The sequence below is a fragment of the Caloenas nicobarica genome, chromosome Z, assembly GCF_036013445.1.
Source record: "Caloenas nicobarica isolate bCalNic1 chromosome Z, bCalNic1.hap1, whole genome shotgun sequence".
Taxonomy (NCBI): Eukaryota; Metazoa; Chordata; class Aves; order Columbiformes; family Columbidae; genus Caloenas; species Caloenas nicobarica.
In genome coordinates this window covers 8,542,186-8,559,711 of record NC_088284.1, presented here as the reverse complement: position 1 = coordinate 8,559,711, position 17,526 = coordinate 8,542,186, and the positions used below count along the sequence as shown (strand labels likewise).

At 46.1% G+C, this 17,526-nt stretch overlaps 1 protein-coding gene across 1 annotated transcript; it reads left to right on the top strand.

The window, feature by feature from the left end:
- Nucleotides 1–641: 641 nt before the first annotated feature.
- Nucleotides 642–16,617, top strand: LOC136001876 (aquaporin-3). The gene is made up of 6 exons (XM_065656582.1): nt 642–801; nt 11,314–11,440; nt 11,611–11,748; nt 13,280–13,398; nt 14,126–14,343; nt 15,053–16,617. The coding sequence occupies exons 1-6, from the start codon at nt 694–696 to the stop codon at nt 15,219–15,221; spliced, it is 879 nt and encodes a 292-aa protein (XP_065512654.1). The 5' UTR covers nt 642–693; the 3' UTR covers nt 15,222–16,617.
- The last annotated feature ends 909 nt before the right edge of the window (nt 16,618–17,526 follow it).

Genomic DNA, 17,526 nt, shown 5'->3' with positions numbered 1-17,526 from the left:
ATGGTGAGACAAGCTGTAACGATACACAAGAGTTTGGACGCAAATGCAGATTTTCATGCAGAGAGGTCTGGACTTGCTTCTTGATACCAGCTTCAGCTGGGTAATTGCTGGAGTCAGGAGGTGCCTTGTCCTCAGCCCGCAGCTCAGGTGTGGGGGATCAAGCCCTCCTGCCCCACAATTTTGCTGCAAAAGCACCGGAGTGCTCACCACTTTGCCATCCTGCAGGAGCTTAAAAGGGAAAGAAAGAAGAAAGCAGGCTACTGTAGTCACATAAATGCCTTAAGACACTGTTCGGTTCGTACATTTAACTCTTAGGACCTTAGATGAAGTTGGAGAGGAGCAGATATGGTCGCATGTTTTAGATAATAAGTGATGAAAACAGCAGGGGTTTGAGCAGGACATATTTGCCACATTTAATTCCTCCTTTTTATGAAACTCCTGAATCTTTTGCTCACAGATGCAAGCAATAAAGAAAATGAAGAAAACCACCCACTCTGTCTTACGCTGAAAAGGAAGAAAAAAAAAAGCTGAGTTTGAAGTGAGGGTGGAAGGGGTGTGGTTATCCAGGAGGTGTGTCAGGCATCGCTAAACTTATTTATAAGCAAAGGCAGCTCTGCTGGGCAAGAAACCTTGCTGAAGCTTTGTCAGCTGCTGCTTTTTCCCTGACACTGCTTGAAGGGCTCCTCGACTGCGATGGGGAGGCAGAAGGATGTTCTTGCTACTATTGAAGAGCACCTGAGGATCAGGAACAAATTAGTGCGGCAAGCGCTGGCCGAGTGCCTGGGGACACTGATCCTGGTGGTGAGTCTGTGGTGTGAGGATGTTCTCTAACTCCTGGGTGAAGGGGGAGATTGTCCTGGTGAAGGGGCTGTGCTGCTGCCAGGGTTTGCATGGGCATGAGCCTAGCTCCAGTGCAACCTGCCCTGCGAGGACTAGAGAAGTCCTTATCCACAGGGAAAAATGAAAGCAAGTTGTCATAGGATGAGATTTGGTACTGCTGGCAAAGGGTGAGCTCTGCAGAGCTCAGTGGGTGTTTGGGGGCTTTTATGTGTCTACATAGTGCAGGGAGCAAGAGACCCTCTGTTGAAGCAACAAATATTTTGATAGAGATCCTGTGAAACTTCCTTTCTGTCTGCCCTGGAATATTTTCTTGGCACTGAAATACTTCAAGTGTTATCACCCAGGGAAACAAAAGCTTTTTCCTCACCTCACTTTGTTTTCTTTATGTTTCCTATGGAGAAGAATTAGCTAGAATTTAAACTGCTCTCCATGATCTTTGCCAAGTCTTGGGAAACGGGAGAGGTGCCTGAGGGCTGGAGGAAAGCAAATGTCACTCTAGTCTTCAAAAAGGGCAAGAAGGAGGACCCGGGTAACTATAGACCGGTCAGCCTCACCTCCATCCCTGGGAAAGTGATGGAACACCTTATCCTTGGTGCCATCTTAAGGCATATCAAGGATAAGAGGGTCATTAGGGGCAGTCAATGTGGCTTCATCAAGGGGAAGTCGTGCTTGACCAACCTCATAGCCTTCTATGAGGACATAACCAGGTGGATAGATGATGGCAGAGCAGTGGACGTGGTCTACCTTGACTTCAGTAAAGCATTTGACACAGTGTCCCACAGCATCCTCACGGCAAAACTGAGGAAGTGTGGACTGGACGATCGGGTAGTGAGGTGGACTGTGAACTGGCTGAAGGAAAGAAGCCAGAGAGTCGTGGTCAATGGGACAGAGTCTGGTTGGAGGCCTGTATCTAGTGGAGTGCCTCAAGGGTCAGTTCTGGGACCAATACTGTTCAATATATTCATCAATGACTTGGATGAGGGAATTGAGTGTACTATCAGCAAGTTTGCTGCTGACACCAAACTGGGAGGAGTGGCTGACATGCCAGAAGGCTGTGCTGCCATCCAGCGAGATCTGGACAGGCTGGAGAGTTGGGCAGGGAAAAAAATAATGAAATATAATAAGGGAAAATGTAGAGTCTTGCATCTGGGCAGGAACAACCCCAGGTTCCAGTATAGGGTGGGGAATGACCTATTAGAGAGCAGTGTAGGGGAAAGGGACCTGGGGGTCCTGGTGGACAGCAGGATGACCATGAGCCAGCACTGTGCCCTTGTGGCCAGGAAGGCCAATGGCATCCTGGGGTGTATTAGAAGGGGGGTGGTTAGTAGGTCGAGAGAGGTTCTCCTTCCCCTCTACTCTGCCCTGGTGAGACCTCATCTGGAATATTGTGTCCAGTTCTGGGCCACTCAGTTCCAGAAGGACAGGGAACTGCTGGAGAGAGTCCAGCGCAAGGCAACAAAGATGCTGAAGGGAGGAGCATCTCCCTTATGAGGAAAGGCTGAGGGAGCTGGGGCTCTTTAGCTTGGAGAAGAGGAGACTGAGGGGTGACCTCATCAATGTTTATAAATATATAAAGGGTGGGTGTCACGAGGATGGAGTCAGGCTCTTCTTGGTGACAACCAATGGTAGGACAAGGGGTAATGGGTTCAAGCTGGAACACAGGAGGTTCCACTTAAATTTGAGAAGAAACTTCTTTGCAGTGAGGGTGACAGACACTGGAACAGGCTGCCCAGGGAGGTTGTGGAGTCTCCTTCTCTGGAGACATTCAAACTCGCCTGGACGCCTTCCTGTGTAACCTCATCTGGGTGTTCCTGCTCTGGCAGGGGGATTGGACTGGATGATCTTTCGAGGTCCCTTCCAATCACTAGCATTCTGTGATTCTGTGATTTTTTTTTTTTTTTGCTGTTGGTTGCTGTTCCCCAGGGTCTTATCAGCGGGGCTGCACGACACCGCGGTGGCCCATGCCAGGAGCTGATGGGGAGCTTGCGCTCACCATGTGTGTGATAGTGCTGCATTGTCAGCTGACATGTTTTTAAGTGGTGAATGGCAAAAATCCCCTCTCCTGCCTCTTTTAGTGCTCATTTTCCAAAGGGATGGGATAGAAGGAATGAAGTGGGGTGGATATCTGCATAAGTGACTTAGTTTGAAGATGCTTTGAGCAGCCCTGGCTTGCTTTGAAGTCAAAGGCAGATGCAAGCAGCTCAGACAGTTGTGTATGATGAGTGGGGAATAAATACTGGTATAGCAAAACTGGCACAGCGATATCTGGCTTTGGGAATCTGCATCCACAAACGCAGGACTGTCCAGCAGGCCATGGGTCTGGTGCTTTGATATTGCAGAAGAAAGGAGTTGATGTTCACCCAGTGAGTATCTGCAGGTGAAAGTCCCTCTGAAGTGGTGTAAATCCAGAGAAATCCTGTAGGTTTCAGTGGAGTCACTACAGGTTTATGTCTCTCTGTAACTGATGGCAGGACTCTTCGGGGAGAAATCTAACAGTTGAAGGAGCTGAAAGCAAAGGAAGGCTAGATGAAGACGCATGTGGTCTTGGGGACAACACAAAGGGATCAACACATTGTCTTACACTTTAAAAAATAAGATCATTTACAAATGAAGAAAAAGGAGGTACTGGGTTTTTTGTGGGAGGACAGGGGGATCAGCTGAGTTCCCATAAAATGCTACCACTCTTAAAAGAAAGCAGCTTCGCACAGTGCAATGGCTTTATCTTCAGGGTGACCCAGCTTTGGTGAGTTGCAAACAAGTCCTGTTGATTTTTCAGGGAAGGGTTATTTGGGATTAAGGCGGGTGGAGGCCGATAGGAAAGTGTTTAACAGGTAGAAAGTTCTTGCCTATGAATAACTGACCTTGCTGCAGTCAGTTTCAGGATAGAAACAAGGTAAGACTTGTAAGGAGGAATAATGTCTCCCGCTAGCAAACTTAGTATTACTGGAGAATCAAGTCAAGCCTTTAGCCATGTTGATCTGAGCTTTCAGAAGGGCTCATGATCCAAAAAACATTATCTCTTTTTCCAATTATAGTAGCCATTACAACAGAGATTACTTTTCCCTACAACCTTGCCTTTCCGGGGCAGAGAAGACCTGGGCTGGGCTCAGAAACTGAGGAAGCATTTGGGCCAAAAGCATAACCACCCTCCAAAATGAGCGTGGTAATAAGCGCCCATCAACCAGGCTGGCTGCTGCACTGGTGAAAGTGGTGACCCTTGGGAGCACAACACCTGCTGTATTTTAAACTGTGTGTAAGTGTGCAAGCAGATCCCTCACCTTGTTCAGGATGTCCTGAGCTAGCGTCTAGGGGCAAAGAATATGCTGGGTTTAGTGGCACACTCAACTCCATCTCATAGGTCTTGTAAAATTCACCTCGGATCTCCCGCAGCAATTCTGCAGGGGATGGAGGGCTGTGGGTGCTCTGTGTCCATGTGGGAGAAGATGGGGTGGGCTGGTGGGAGAAACAGGAAAGTCCCAAACATGATTAATTCTCCTGGGTTATCAGCAGAGAAAACCAGAATACACAGAGAGGAAAATGAGTTCCAGAGTAGGAAGCCTGAATATGGCTTTGCTGGGCGTCAGTCCCTTGGAGCTGCCCCAGTCTATTCTTCTGTTAATGAAGTGGTGCTTACAGACTTCATTTTGCTAAAAAAAAAAAATTTTCTTTGCTCCCTACCACGCGGATTCCTTTGCATTTTTGATTATATGGTCTCCCTGAAACACAGCTTAGAAGTCAACTTTCTAGCCCTTTCAGATGATCTGGGTAGTAGTCCGAACTGGAGAATCCCAGGAGAGATTCTATACCTTGCAAAAGTCCCTGCTGCTCACCCTGCCAGCAGGCTGAACTGGGTGTGAATGCATTTAGCTGCCTTCGAGCCTGGTAAATAGCTGTCATGGGCTTCAGGCAACAAAATACTTGAGGAAAGACCTAGAATCCATAAAACTGTCTTCATGGGAGATGGGGTTTACTGAACACAAATACGTCTAGAAGAGGACAATATTAGGGATGGATTTAAGGTTTGATATCATTCACACTGAAATCAATTTCCTGAGCCGAAGGGAGTGAGACTGTTTAAAGTTTGCAGCTTACTTTACATTTCACTGTGTAATGTAAAACTTGTCCCACTGTGGATATTGGCACAGTTTCAGCTTCTTCCCTCCTCCCTTTCACTTGCATAATGACTGCAGCTCTCTCAAACTCTTCTTGAGCAGGCTGTTTCAGACCCCTGCGAAGTGTCTTTGCCTGTAAGAATTAACCTAATGCTTGATTTTATTTTTTTGTGTGTTTTTTTCTTTTTTTTTTTTTAAAGGCGGTCATAAATGTAGCAGAATGTTAAACAAAACAGTGCCTCTTTTAAGATAAGATAAGAAAAATAATCCAACTAAGGGAGCTAAGCTCTGAATAGCGCAAAGGCGAGGTGCTCTCTGCTTGCAAACTGCGTTCGCTGCAACCAGCACCTCATACAATGTGCTTTTAGTCCGTGGGTAATGTCCTTACTGTTAAAAGAACAGTAATGCTGATTCTACCTTTGCTCTGATAATTAAGATGACTTTCTTTTTTTTTTTTTTTCCTTTCAAAATGCGCTTTCTGAGTGGTACTTTAGGTTTCAACTTTATACCTATGTCGGAGGCACCACTTGCTGGCAATAGTTAAGCAACGCAGACGCTGAAGGCATTTTCCAAGTCACTTGCTGTTTGTGTTATTACTGTAGCAACTCTCTAAAGCCAGTTTTCAGCAGCCTCTGTGCCTCCCTTAAAGGCTTGATCTGTTTGCCTTCCTCTACTGGCTGTAAATACCAAAGCTGGGCTCTGTTTGGTTTTTACATTCGCAGGAGAAGTAACTTACTGTTTATAGTTGATTTCCAAGTTGGACTAACTGTGATTCACTGCTCTTGAGGCACAAAGAAGGAACAAAACAATTCCTAATTGCTTTTCAATCAGGGCTGCCTTGACTTTGTGGCCAGGTGGGAGCTTTTTGGTGTACAAGTGTGCTGCAGACCACAGAAACCAAAACAGCGAAGTGGTTGGTATGATCAAAGAGCTTCATTTAACTGTTGGCAGTGCAGAACTTGCAGTTGTCACTCATCCCACAGCCATCCAGGGTGGCACAGCAGTTCCCACAGTTGCTGTTTGATTTTTTTGCTGATTTTCTTGAACCCAGCTGGTTGCATTTGAAAAATGTGATTTGTTTTTTCCCCAATTGTTTTAACTTTTTTTCTTTGTTAATGCTTTGCTAGGATTTAAAAGGGGCTGGAAATCTTTGCTGTAAGCATATTGAGTGCTGTTCATCCTTCTCTGCCACGGCTCTTGTGCTGCTGGGTGTGGAGGTGTGGGCAATAGCACTGCTGCTACTTTCCCTTGGTTCGTCCATCAGAAGAGCTCGAAGCTCCTCATTAACTGTTCAGAACTGTTTCTCCTTGTTGCCCCTGTGCAGGAGCAAGGAGGTTTCCCCTTTCTACAAACATGACAGTTCAGGCACCAAGACTTGCCCTCAGGGGGAAGGCAGCTTTTCCTCAGCAGTGCCCAATCCTGTGACCAAAACCCCACCAGAAGCACAGGTCTTTCTAAGAGCTAGACTCCTCATCTGAGGGATACCAGGGGTATGAGAACAAGCATTTTCGCTTCTGTGTGTGGGAACAAGCTAAAATAGTGAATTTCCTCTCTATGCCCAGCTCCTCTGCTGATGGTTACTCAGGTTTCTTGCACTGCATGCCACTTGTCTCTCCAGCTTTGCACAGCGCTGTTGTAGCACGTGGTGTTTGTGCGACAGAACTTTCCTCAGACCCTCTTATGTCTTGTGTCCTGCAGCCCTGCCTGGCTCTGGGGCAGTGTGTGATGCAGAAAGAGCCATAACATGACAGGCCATCTGCTGCTGCCCTTCCCCATAGGTCTGCTTCTGTCTAGGCTGGTTCCAGCCATGCTGGACAAGAAACCTGCCTCTAGGTTCTAGTGCTTCTCCTTACTTTGCAAATTGTAAATGATTACCAGCCTGCTTGTTCGAGACATGCTTTGAGGAAAGGCAAAAATGATGGCGCTCCTTGCCCTGCTTTTGTGGCTGGCGGAGGCTGTCTTGGCCACACGGGCCATGGAGTTGAGGAAGATCTCCACATGCTGCTTGAGCAGAAACAGGAATGGGGATGGGTCTGTCTTCAGGTCTACCCAGCTGGGTTCCACTCCTTAGGGAGGGCAGAAAGAGACCATGGGGGAGACGTGCAGTGCCGCTAACCACTCCTTGCTCTGAGCAACAGAGGGGTTGGGAGGTTGTTTTGAACTGCCTGTAAAGCGATAGTTCTCTGTTCCCTCCCTTCAGCCTTCCTCCTTGAAGGGCCTGTAGGATAGTCCTAAGTTCCACTCTGATATGAAAAGAGGTGTCCCTTTGTGTGTTTAATGCTTAAAACCTTCCATTAGTCTCTCAGGGTCTCTTCCTCCAGAGTAGACCCCTGGTTTGACTGCCCTTCTGGCATCTTCCCCACTAAGCAGAGGGCAGCGAGGGCTGAGCAGCCTTTCCCATCCACCGAGGTGATTAGGGTAGGTTTACAGCAGGCTCCTTGCCTAATCCCTGCTTTATTTGCTGGTTGAGCAGGAAAGTTGTAACTCAGGTAATAACACTCCTGGGCTATGCCAGCAAAACTTTCCCATCTTGATTTAGAGATCAGTCTGCCTGAAGTCCAAGAGCAAATGCATCCAGGCCTTTTGTGTTGCACCTGAAGGTGTGGAAAAGCGCTGGCAAAGAAAAGTGGAGGCAAGCGAGGGAGGAAACCTGGCTGTTGTGCAGGGGAGCGCTGAGCAATGCCTTCCTCCAAGGTTCATGTGCGGAGCTGCTCTTCACTACATGTGCCTAAAACCTTAGGTAGCCTAATTTCTTCATTAGGTTTTTCAACTTCTTTTATCCTCCAGGGCCCTTTCCTACCAGCCTTGACTAGCTCTGGAGCTTCTTGTCTCCAGACATTGAGACAGGGTGTTTTTACCTTGGGTGATAAAGCCACATGGCTGGTCTCCAAACACACCCTGGAGTTTAAGGTTTCCCTGAGTGTGAAGTTTCAGCCAGCAACTTGCTGCTTTTTCCTGGAGTGGCTGCTGCTTCTGGCTGTCCCCTTCCTTGTCCAGACTTCGGAGTTTGTCAACACCTCCACGCTTGAACCAGTTCAACTTATGGCTCCTGCAGAACATCGATTTTGTTATTTTTTTCCACCGGGCAAGGATTTGGATCAGCTTGTGAGGGAAGAGCAGTGAGAAGCCTCCTTGTTGGCAGGGAAAACCATTAGATCTGCTAGAGTCAGTAAGATGACATTAAGGAGCACGCTTCCATTAACCTGGTTAATGGGTGCCTTGACCTCAGTTCCTAGGAGAATAGCTTTAATGCATCAGAATAATGCTTTGCTGCAGTCACTTTGAGAGCACTTTAAAACTGCTTTTGGACTTGGCTAGTGGATCATGGGATTATAAAAACTGACTGCTGCACATGCTGCCGTGTGAGGTGCTAACCTGGCTTTCTGTTGGCTGGGATGTTCTTACAGTAATGTTTCTGTGTGTTGGAGTCAGGTTTCTAAAACTGAGAGTGAGTCCATTGCATGAACTTAAAAGCCACCGAGATAAATGCTGAATTGCTCTTCTTTGAACTTCCTTGCCTTTCAACTCAAAGATAGCTGCTCCTAAAAGCTTCTCTGTGAGCATTGGAAAAAAGAGACTCAAAAAAATGTATGCTGAGGGTCTCTTGTCTCATATGGCCTGGGAAAAGCAACTGGAAGGAAAACTAGCAAATAGCAGAAGTGGAAATGGTGTGATTAAAAACCGTAACAGCCACTACCACAACAAAACTGTATAACGTCAAGCCGCTTGCCACAAAACCATGGGTGAGCATGATTTGAACTGGTTCCTGCAGGTCAAATGCCATGGATGGATGTCATGCATAAGAATATCTGTTCATGCTTAGTGGACTTTACTGGTGCAGGATGGAATTGCACACATGCATATCAAAGTTCAAACCTGTCCCTAAATATCACGTTACTCTTTTTATCTGCTGCGAGTCAAATTTTCTACTGTTACGCTGAATTAAGCCAAGTAGTGCTCCGGGCTCATCTGATAAATAATTGTAATGGTGCTGTGGAGTGGCTCCAGGATGTTTTTGCATGGCCCATAGACTCTATTCTGAGGAAAAGCTGGAGAGGTATTGCTAGGTATAGGATGGGGGGAGAGGAGGATGGGGAACAACCTCTTGAGAAACGGCAGATCTGGCCTTCCTCCAGGTTAAGGGAAGACCTTTGTGGGTGGAGGGGGGAAGCTTTACTCTGTGGTTTCTGCAACCAAAAGGCATGTGGCTAGCAAGCCAACCACCATCCACTTGCAGAACTGCCAGTTCTTTCAGAGTGAATAACACAAATACCTTCATCAATTGGAGGAACCTGGGGCCAACCCTGTCAAACTCAGATGCCCATTGCAGCTTTTTGTGGGCTCACCCCCTCCCTGGTCAGACTGATGTGTGGTGTGGCATTAGAGAGGTGAACACCATGGCCAAGGACTCTCTACAGACCTCTGTTAGAGCATGTGGGGGCTCTTGTGGGGTAAGGGAAGGAACAGCTGTCACCCTGGTCTTTAGCCAGTATTTATTTGCTCAGCTGGAGCTACATTTCCCTCAGTGGTTTGGGTGTAGCTGGGAATGATGGCTCTGTCTATTGCACAATAAAGAAGACTCATCTTTTCTGCCTTTGCCTGATGGCTTCTCTGCCATGGTTTCCCAGCTAAGCAGCTCACGGTTAGGACATTGAAGGGACTCTTCTGACTGCACCTGGTAGAGACCTGTGCTGGACATCTCCTCTCATCAACTAACAAGTTCTGCAGGTTCCTTTGTTCTTTCTACACAAGGTCTTGTGTTGGGGACCTGGCTCCTTGTCAAGTGGCACCTGTGTACAGAGTGTCCACCTCATTAGTTAGCCTGCAGCCTACCTGGCTTCTTCTTTCCCAGCAGACTGAGTGCCATGTTTGCTTTATTAGTAATTCATCAGTTGTCAAGGGGATGGGAGGGGATGAGCTGGGTACATTTTGGCTTTGCCCCAATGTGGTTTGTGCTTTGTTCAATGGGCATGTCCAGCATCGGCAGGAGACGTGAAAAGAGCCACCCCTACTACCCTGGTGTCTACTTGATGGCAGTTGAGTAATTCTGGGATGATGGAGATCACAGAAGCAGAAAGTCTTGATGAGTGTGTAAATATAGGCTTGGGGTCAGGAGAAGCAAGGCAAGCCTTGATCCCTAGATTTGAGGATGTCAGGAGCAAACTGTAATCCCTGTCCTAGTTTAAGGATGGTCTCAGTACCTGCTCATGTGATAATCTCTGGTATACACAAAGAATCAATTCAGGTGGAGTCAGTGGAAGATAAAAACATACAGAAGACGAAGATTAGGGTTCCTTAAATTACATAGTGGGTAGTGGAGAGACTTGGCCAGGCAGAAAGTCTCCAATTGGATGAGTGATGAACTGAACTACCAGGGGAAACTGGTCTGAGCTGTTAAGGGTGAGCATAGGAAGGACGGCATTTGAATGTGGTTGGGAAGAGAAGAATCACCCGTTTGTAGCAAACAACTATGAGCAAGAGCACATGCCTCTCTTAGCTACTAGGAAACACCCCGTATCACCCATCAGAAACAACTTTCGTCCTGCAAAGTGCTCAGTGCACCCCTGATCCTGGACAGAAGGCCAAGCCTCTGGCTGTGCTGGTGGCAGGCTGTCTGTAGAGCACGGGCTTTTCAATTGATGGTGCCTGTGCGATGTCGGTGCTGCAGAAGCAGGACAGCTGTGTTGCTCTGATCCTTTCTCACATGATTTTGGCATAAGAGGGATATGGTTGGTTTGGGATGGTGTGGGCTGTGCTCACAGTGCCCACAGCAGGTGCTGTAGCTTGGGGCTGAGACAAATACACGTACCTTAGCCCAAGAGAGCAGCCCCAATCCCTTGCTGTCAGCCAGAGCCACCTGAAAGAGGACTCCATGAAAGTCAGGCTGTATACAACCTTCATGTCTGTATTTCCAGGCATTAGAAAAATTTTCCATGGCCAATCCATGTGTTAGTCTGTCAAACAATTAACCTTTTTAGCAACAAGGTACTCACATCCCTCATCTGAACAGTTTCACTGTAAATATCTCAGTCCAAGGTGCTGTCTGGCTGATTCTTCTCACCTACCACCTGAAAATTAGATGATTGGATAAAGACCTCCAGTGTCCTGGAGAAGTGAACTGTGGCCCTGGTTTTGTTTCCTCCTGCCAGGAGACAGGCTTGTCCTGTGTCCTTTCTCCTCCCTTGCTGACCCTGGAGACATCTAGATACTTCAACTGAAGGTTGAAGCTTTCAAGGCTTTGACTCATGGGTGGGCTCTGGTGGTGCACGCAAGTGTAAGTGGAGCAGTTGCAGGCCCTGGTCAGCAGCTGGCCATGATGTGAAGCAGAGAGGGTAATTTAAATCTCTTTTTCTCCTCCTAGCTGTTTGGCTGCGGCTCCGTTGCACAGATCGTGCTCAGCAGAGGGACTCATGGAGGTTTCCTGACTGTTAACCTGGCCTTTGGCTTCGCTGTGACGCTCGGCATTTTGATTGCGGGACAGGTATCAGGTATGTTGTGGCTCCATGTGGGCTGGATTTCGCTTGTGACAATGGTTGTGTAGGCTTAGATGGCTGCGCTTGTCCTGTGCGGCACTGGTATTGAAACTGGTGTTACTTGGCACATCCCTAGGACCACATCTCTGCCCATGAAAGTGCAATAACCATCAGCCTCTCTGCAGGTGGACATCTGAACCCAGCTGTCACTTTTGCCATGTGCTTCTTGGCCCGAGAGCCTTGGATCAAGCTACCAATTTATGCCCTGGCCCAAACCTTGGGGGCTTTCCTGGGAGCTGGCATAGTCTTTGGGTTGTACTATGGTAAGTGCAGAAACTTTCTGTGTTTTTTGGGGTGAGATGGATGCTCTTCATGACTCAGCACAGGGAGGCTGGTTCCTAAATCAGAAAGAAGCATTTTCTTGCAGAGCAGAGATGTGAGATATTTCCTTACTGTGTTCCTGGGAAGGCTTTCCTGTTCTTTCGATGGCAATGGGTTCAAGTCAATCTGAAGGCCAATCAGCATTATCTATGTGCGCAAGTTTTTGTCCTTGAGTAATGATCACTTTAAATGGACCACTGGATGGCCTCTCTTGTAGGTACTATTTGGATTAGAGCAGATCTTTCAGGAATGCTGATGAAACACTAGTAGTAATAGAGATTTTATATCAGTGTATTGTTCCAGATCTGTTTTATCTGCCTTGTCTTCTGCATTCTCTTGTGTTAGCTTCCAGACAACAGGAGTTCTATCAGCTTTTGCTGCCCTTATCAGAGTTATTCTGTACCGTGGAAAGCATCCTAGAAACCCAGTTCCTCATGCCTCTGTTCTTCCCGAGTGGTGTTTCCCATCATAGGGCAGTATTCAGTGGGCAAGAACTGACTCTTTGTGCTGGAAATTGCTCTTCCTCAAATATCAAGGGTGACATTTTGACTCGGAGTTTGCCTCCTGGTGTCCATTTTTGGCAATAAGAGCAATGTTCCCTGTAGCTGAGCAGAACATCTGAGTCACTGTAGCTTGCACCTGAAATGAAGAAACTGCCATCCTAAGCACTAGCACCAACTGCTTTTCACTTTAGAAAGAAGAAAGGGCACCTACCTTCATCTCTGTAAACATCAGGACTCCAGTTCAACACCTGTTACCTTTCTATTTGATGGGCTGAAGTCCCCTCTTCAGAAGAGTTAATCCCATCTTAGCTGTCTAAACCATGGAAGAGCTACCTTTGGAAAGTGTCTGTTTTTCTCACTAACCTAACTTCCCTCTTACTAACCATGGAGGGAATCTAGACAGCTCACCCATGTTAGTTATTCCACTTCTACACAGTGGTAGACAAGGGGCAGATTGCTCTACAAGGCAGCCTTGAGAGGTAAAGCTAATTGTGTATTGGCTTAGAGAGAACTGCAAGATCAGCCCAAATTGTGTTTGCTGCAGATCAGATCCATAGCAATATCTCATGTTTTGACACCAAGAGCGATACCACAGGCATTTGGGTACCTTTTGGGAGAGATTTGGAGTCAGCTTATTGTTTACTTTTTGGCTCTGACTTTTTCTTGGTGCCTGGCAAACAAGAAATGTTAGGAACAGGGATTTGGACCATCTGCATCTGAGCCTGACTGGTAAAACGCTGTGGTAGATCACACCCTAAGTTTTCCAAATGGGTGCTTTATAGCAGGTGGTTTTGCAACACATAGCAATGGCACGCTCAGGGAATTCTATCTCAATATTCATGGCTCTTTGGAGACTGCCTTTTAGACATCTTCCAAGCAGAGTTCTCTCTCTGCATGCTGGAAAATGACTGACCTCTCTACCTTTCTCATTTTCTTTTTCCTCTCCACCCCACCTCCCCCTCACCTCTAGATGCCATCTGGGCTTTTGGCAACAACCAGTTGTATGTAACAGGAGACAATGCCACTGCTGGTATCTTTGCCACCTACCCATCTCAACATCTGAACGTTGTGAACGGATTCTTTGACCAGGTAAGAGGGTGCTGGGAGGATGAAGGTGCCTTTGAAAAGGAATCTTTTGGGGTGGTTCTGGGCCACTCCTTTCATTAGAGAACGGATTAAAATTTAAAGAGAAGATATCCAGAGCTGACACAGGTATCTCACTAGCCCATAGGAAGAGCAAAGCCAGAGAGTACCCTTCAGCAAGAAGGCTTGTGTTAAGGGGGTTTACCAGCCTCACAAGACTGGCCAACAGTGAAAAGGACTCCACTTGGTCTCAGCCCCAAAGAGTGATAGCATGAGGAGGGACAATTCTTCCTCACGCCCACTCTACTACTGTGGCTGTGGCACAGCCCAGAGGTCAACTGGCTGTGGGGTGGTGTCGGTGTTGGAGGTGACTGTCTCCTCCTTAAAGTTCCCATCAACCACAAAGGCACAACAGCCACCCAGCTTTGGCGGGTTGGAAGCACATTCAGGAAGATGTCTTCAGCCCTTCTGGCTGCTGAAACAGTTATTCACAGCTCTCCTGTGGGTAGGGAAAAAGGTGTGGGCTTGATGTGTAAGGAGGAGCACGTTCCAGTCCTCTATTTCCATGGGTGCTCAGTCTGTTGTGGTCTGATAATGCCATAGGATGACTTTGTGCAGGTCTTTCAGTTCAGAGAAGGAGTCCTAAATGCACAGGACTTCAGAGGAGTTAAATAATTTGGTTCAAAGATTAATCTGGATTAAATTCTTCTTCTTCTTCTGTCTCTCTCCCCAGTTCATTGGCACAGCCTCCCTGATTGTTTGTGTCCTGGCTATTGTCGATCCGTACAACAACCCTGTCCCCACGGGGCTGGAGGCTTTCACAGTTGGCTTTGTTGTCCTCGTTATTGGAACCTCCATGGGCTTCAACTCTGGCTACGCTGTCAACCCCGCCAGGGACTTTGGGCCTCGTCTCTTCACAGCCATTGCTGGCTGGGGCACTGAAGTGTTCTCGTAAGTTCTTGCCAATGAAATCCTTGTGCATCAAGGGTAAAAAACATTACAAGTCCAAGTAGGTGGCATCTCTGGCATCATAAAGAGCCTTAGAACCCATATCTTGGCACTAAGGTATCTTTTAGATTTTATAAACGTTTTTAAAAGACACTGTTTGCTCTGATTTCTTAAAAATCATAGAAACTCCACAGTTTCCAGCAGTGAGATCAAATGACCTAACTTTGCTATCAGGGAGGAAATCTAGGAGCATCCATGAGAAGTTCAGGTGCACCTTAAACTTGAGTATATAGTAATTTTTTTTTAGCAGTAGAAAATGTGGGGCATTTGTCATATTCGGATTTTGGTTTTGCTGGAGAAAATTAAGAGAGCCATGAGCAGTACAGACTATGTGCTGTCAAGTGATGCTTTCATGCAAGCAATCGGAGGAATGTGAAAGTGCCTAGTCCAGGCACTCCAACTGCTTCTCTCCTTTGGAAGTCCTGGAACTACCTGTTCTGAATTGCTCATCACCAGAACTTGCAGTGTGGGGGGGGTAATATCCACCTTGGAAATTGCTGTGGACATGCGGGTACTGCTGTCTTTTGTAAGTGAATGGTGTAAGTGAATGGTTTGGAGATGACCAGATCTTGCATTATTCTAGATCTGAATATGAATATCCTAATGCATAGGCTGTAGTTCTTATCTTGTATCTTTTATTTTTGTTTTCCAGGACTGGTAGACAGTGGTGGTGGGTTCCAATCGTTGCTCCTTTCCTTGGGGCCATTGCGGGAGTAATAGTCTATCAGCTGATGATTGGATGCCATGATGAGCCTTCTCCACCTGCCTCTGAGCAGGAAACAGTCAAGCTGGCTAACGTGAAGCACAAGGAAAGGGTCTGAGGAAGCTGCCACCCAGATCTGGCAGACATTCATTGCTCAGGACTGCAGTTGGCAAAGAGGAGGAAGGAGTTAAGAAGAGCTTCAAGAAGAACAGGAAGAATTTTTTTTCCTGTCTTGAGATATCCTAGCTTTTTTAAATTTTTTTTTTAATGTATCCCTCATGCATTTGCTTTAGGCATTTTTCTGTGAGCTGCAGTATCATGTAATCTTTCCCTAGTAGAAGGAGGTTGAGGACTCTAGAAGTCAGAAGATAATTATGCGTTGCTGTCCAACACCTCCATCATGGGCCAGTTATTCAGGAATCTGGAAGCCTTTCGGGCTGTGTTGCTGGCCTTGCCTGTGACCTTGGCAAACTGTTTCCCTCCAAACCCGTGTCCCCATCCGCAGAGTGGGGATCATGCAAAACTTAAAATATTTTGCTAGCATGGAATGAATACTCCTACATCCCAGAAAAAAAAAAAAAAAGCCTGTGATTGTTCTATGGATCAAATTTATGCTTGGTGTTGCTCTAAAATCAATGACTTGGCACCAGGAATGAACTTGTCTAAAGGATTTTTATTGGCCAAACTTTTACATCTCCCATGAATTCCCAGAACACCATTTGAATCAGTTGATCCATAATGTCAGATAGAAAGTGAGAATGCACTGGATTTTAATCTAATATTAAGAAAAAAATGTTTACAAACCACTGTACCCTGGTGTTCTAATAACAATTTTTAATATTGCCAGCTCCTAGATGATAACACACAAGAAATCCTTGTGCTAGCCAGGGGCTAACCTAGAAAGAAATCTTGGCTCCCTGTAGCAGCCTTTCTAATTAATCAGCTTTGTATATAAACTGCAAGAAGCTAATAGCCAAGTTCCACTGGAAACATGGTGTTGCTAAAGTTGTGTGTGTTCATGTAAATTTCACAATAGTTTTTTTTTTTTTTTTTTTTTAGCGTAGGTTTATATATAAATATGTTCTTTAAAGCTGTTACTAAATGCCAGGGTTGGGATGAGTTAATTTAAAGATGTGTGGCAACTGACTAGTCTCTGACAGTTTTGAAGTACTGTTGGATTTTCCTGGGGTGGCCTTAGACTATGGCCTTGCGTTGTTGAAGCATCTCCTTTCCTACCTTGCAGAATTACTAGGATACCCCAGGTATTCATGGCACCTCCTGTACTAGCAGTGCTGCCATCACAGGGGATCTTTGGCTCGCCCAATACCATATTATCACAGAATATTTGAAATAAGCAGTATCGGTTGTGAAAGAATTTGTAGGTCCCATGCCACTGCATTAGACAAACTCTTTCAAAGCCTGTTTCTTTAATGTGTGAATGCCTTGAAATATGTTACTTTATATACATTTCCAGTCACTAAGATGATGTATGCTTTTTTTTTCTTTTTAAAAAATAAAATGTCAATACTCGCACTCTAAAATGCTAGTGTTCGTTGTATTTTTAAGCAGCTGTCGTAAACCTTGCTATGGAAAGGAAGTGATCCATAGCAATAGCATCCTCAAGATCTTTTCCTCTTCAGCCTGTAAAAGCAAAATGGAATTAACCTTTTCAGGCAATTCATCTACAAGGTCCGTTTGTGCTTTATTTCTCTCACTTTGGGGCTGGGCTTTTGGGGCAGGTGGGAGGAGATGGGGTTCCTGCGCTCAGTACAAAGGTCAGGGTATTGGCTATCAGGTGGGGGTGTCCTGCTGTCAGGCATCTTATTCTTCAGGAAAAAGGAACAAGAGGTGAGCATTTCTCCCTTGCTCTTCGTACCATTTAACTTCTCTTACTATTCTTTCAATTAATGTAGTTCTGAGTATGCAAACCTACTCCACATTCCGCATACTGCCCCGCATCGCCCAGCACGTTTCACTTGTCACTTTGTGTTATCCATAACATGCAACAAAAACTATCACAGACCTGAACCCAGTGCTCGCAGAATTACACAAACTTCTTTCTTTCAGTCTGTGTCCCCTGTAAATACAATTACTGTTGTTCTTTGGCTGATTTGTGTCCTGCTGTATTTTTCCTGTATTAATTGTACTGCCTTAAAATAACTCATAATTTCCCATATGGTGCCATACTGAACAATTCAGTGAAGTCTGGATGAATGTGGTTTCCTCCAATTCACCAACTAGGAATCAGATGTCTTTTAGCAAGATAGTTGCCAAATTTATTTGGTGTGCTCTATCTGCAGTCAGCATGCTGCTTTATTCCATGTCTGTACTGAATGCTTATGTCTCAAAATCTGTGTAGAAGTCTTGACCTCTTGTAGAGGCCAATTCTCATGTTCCTTCAGGACTGCTAGTCCTTTTTCTAC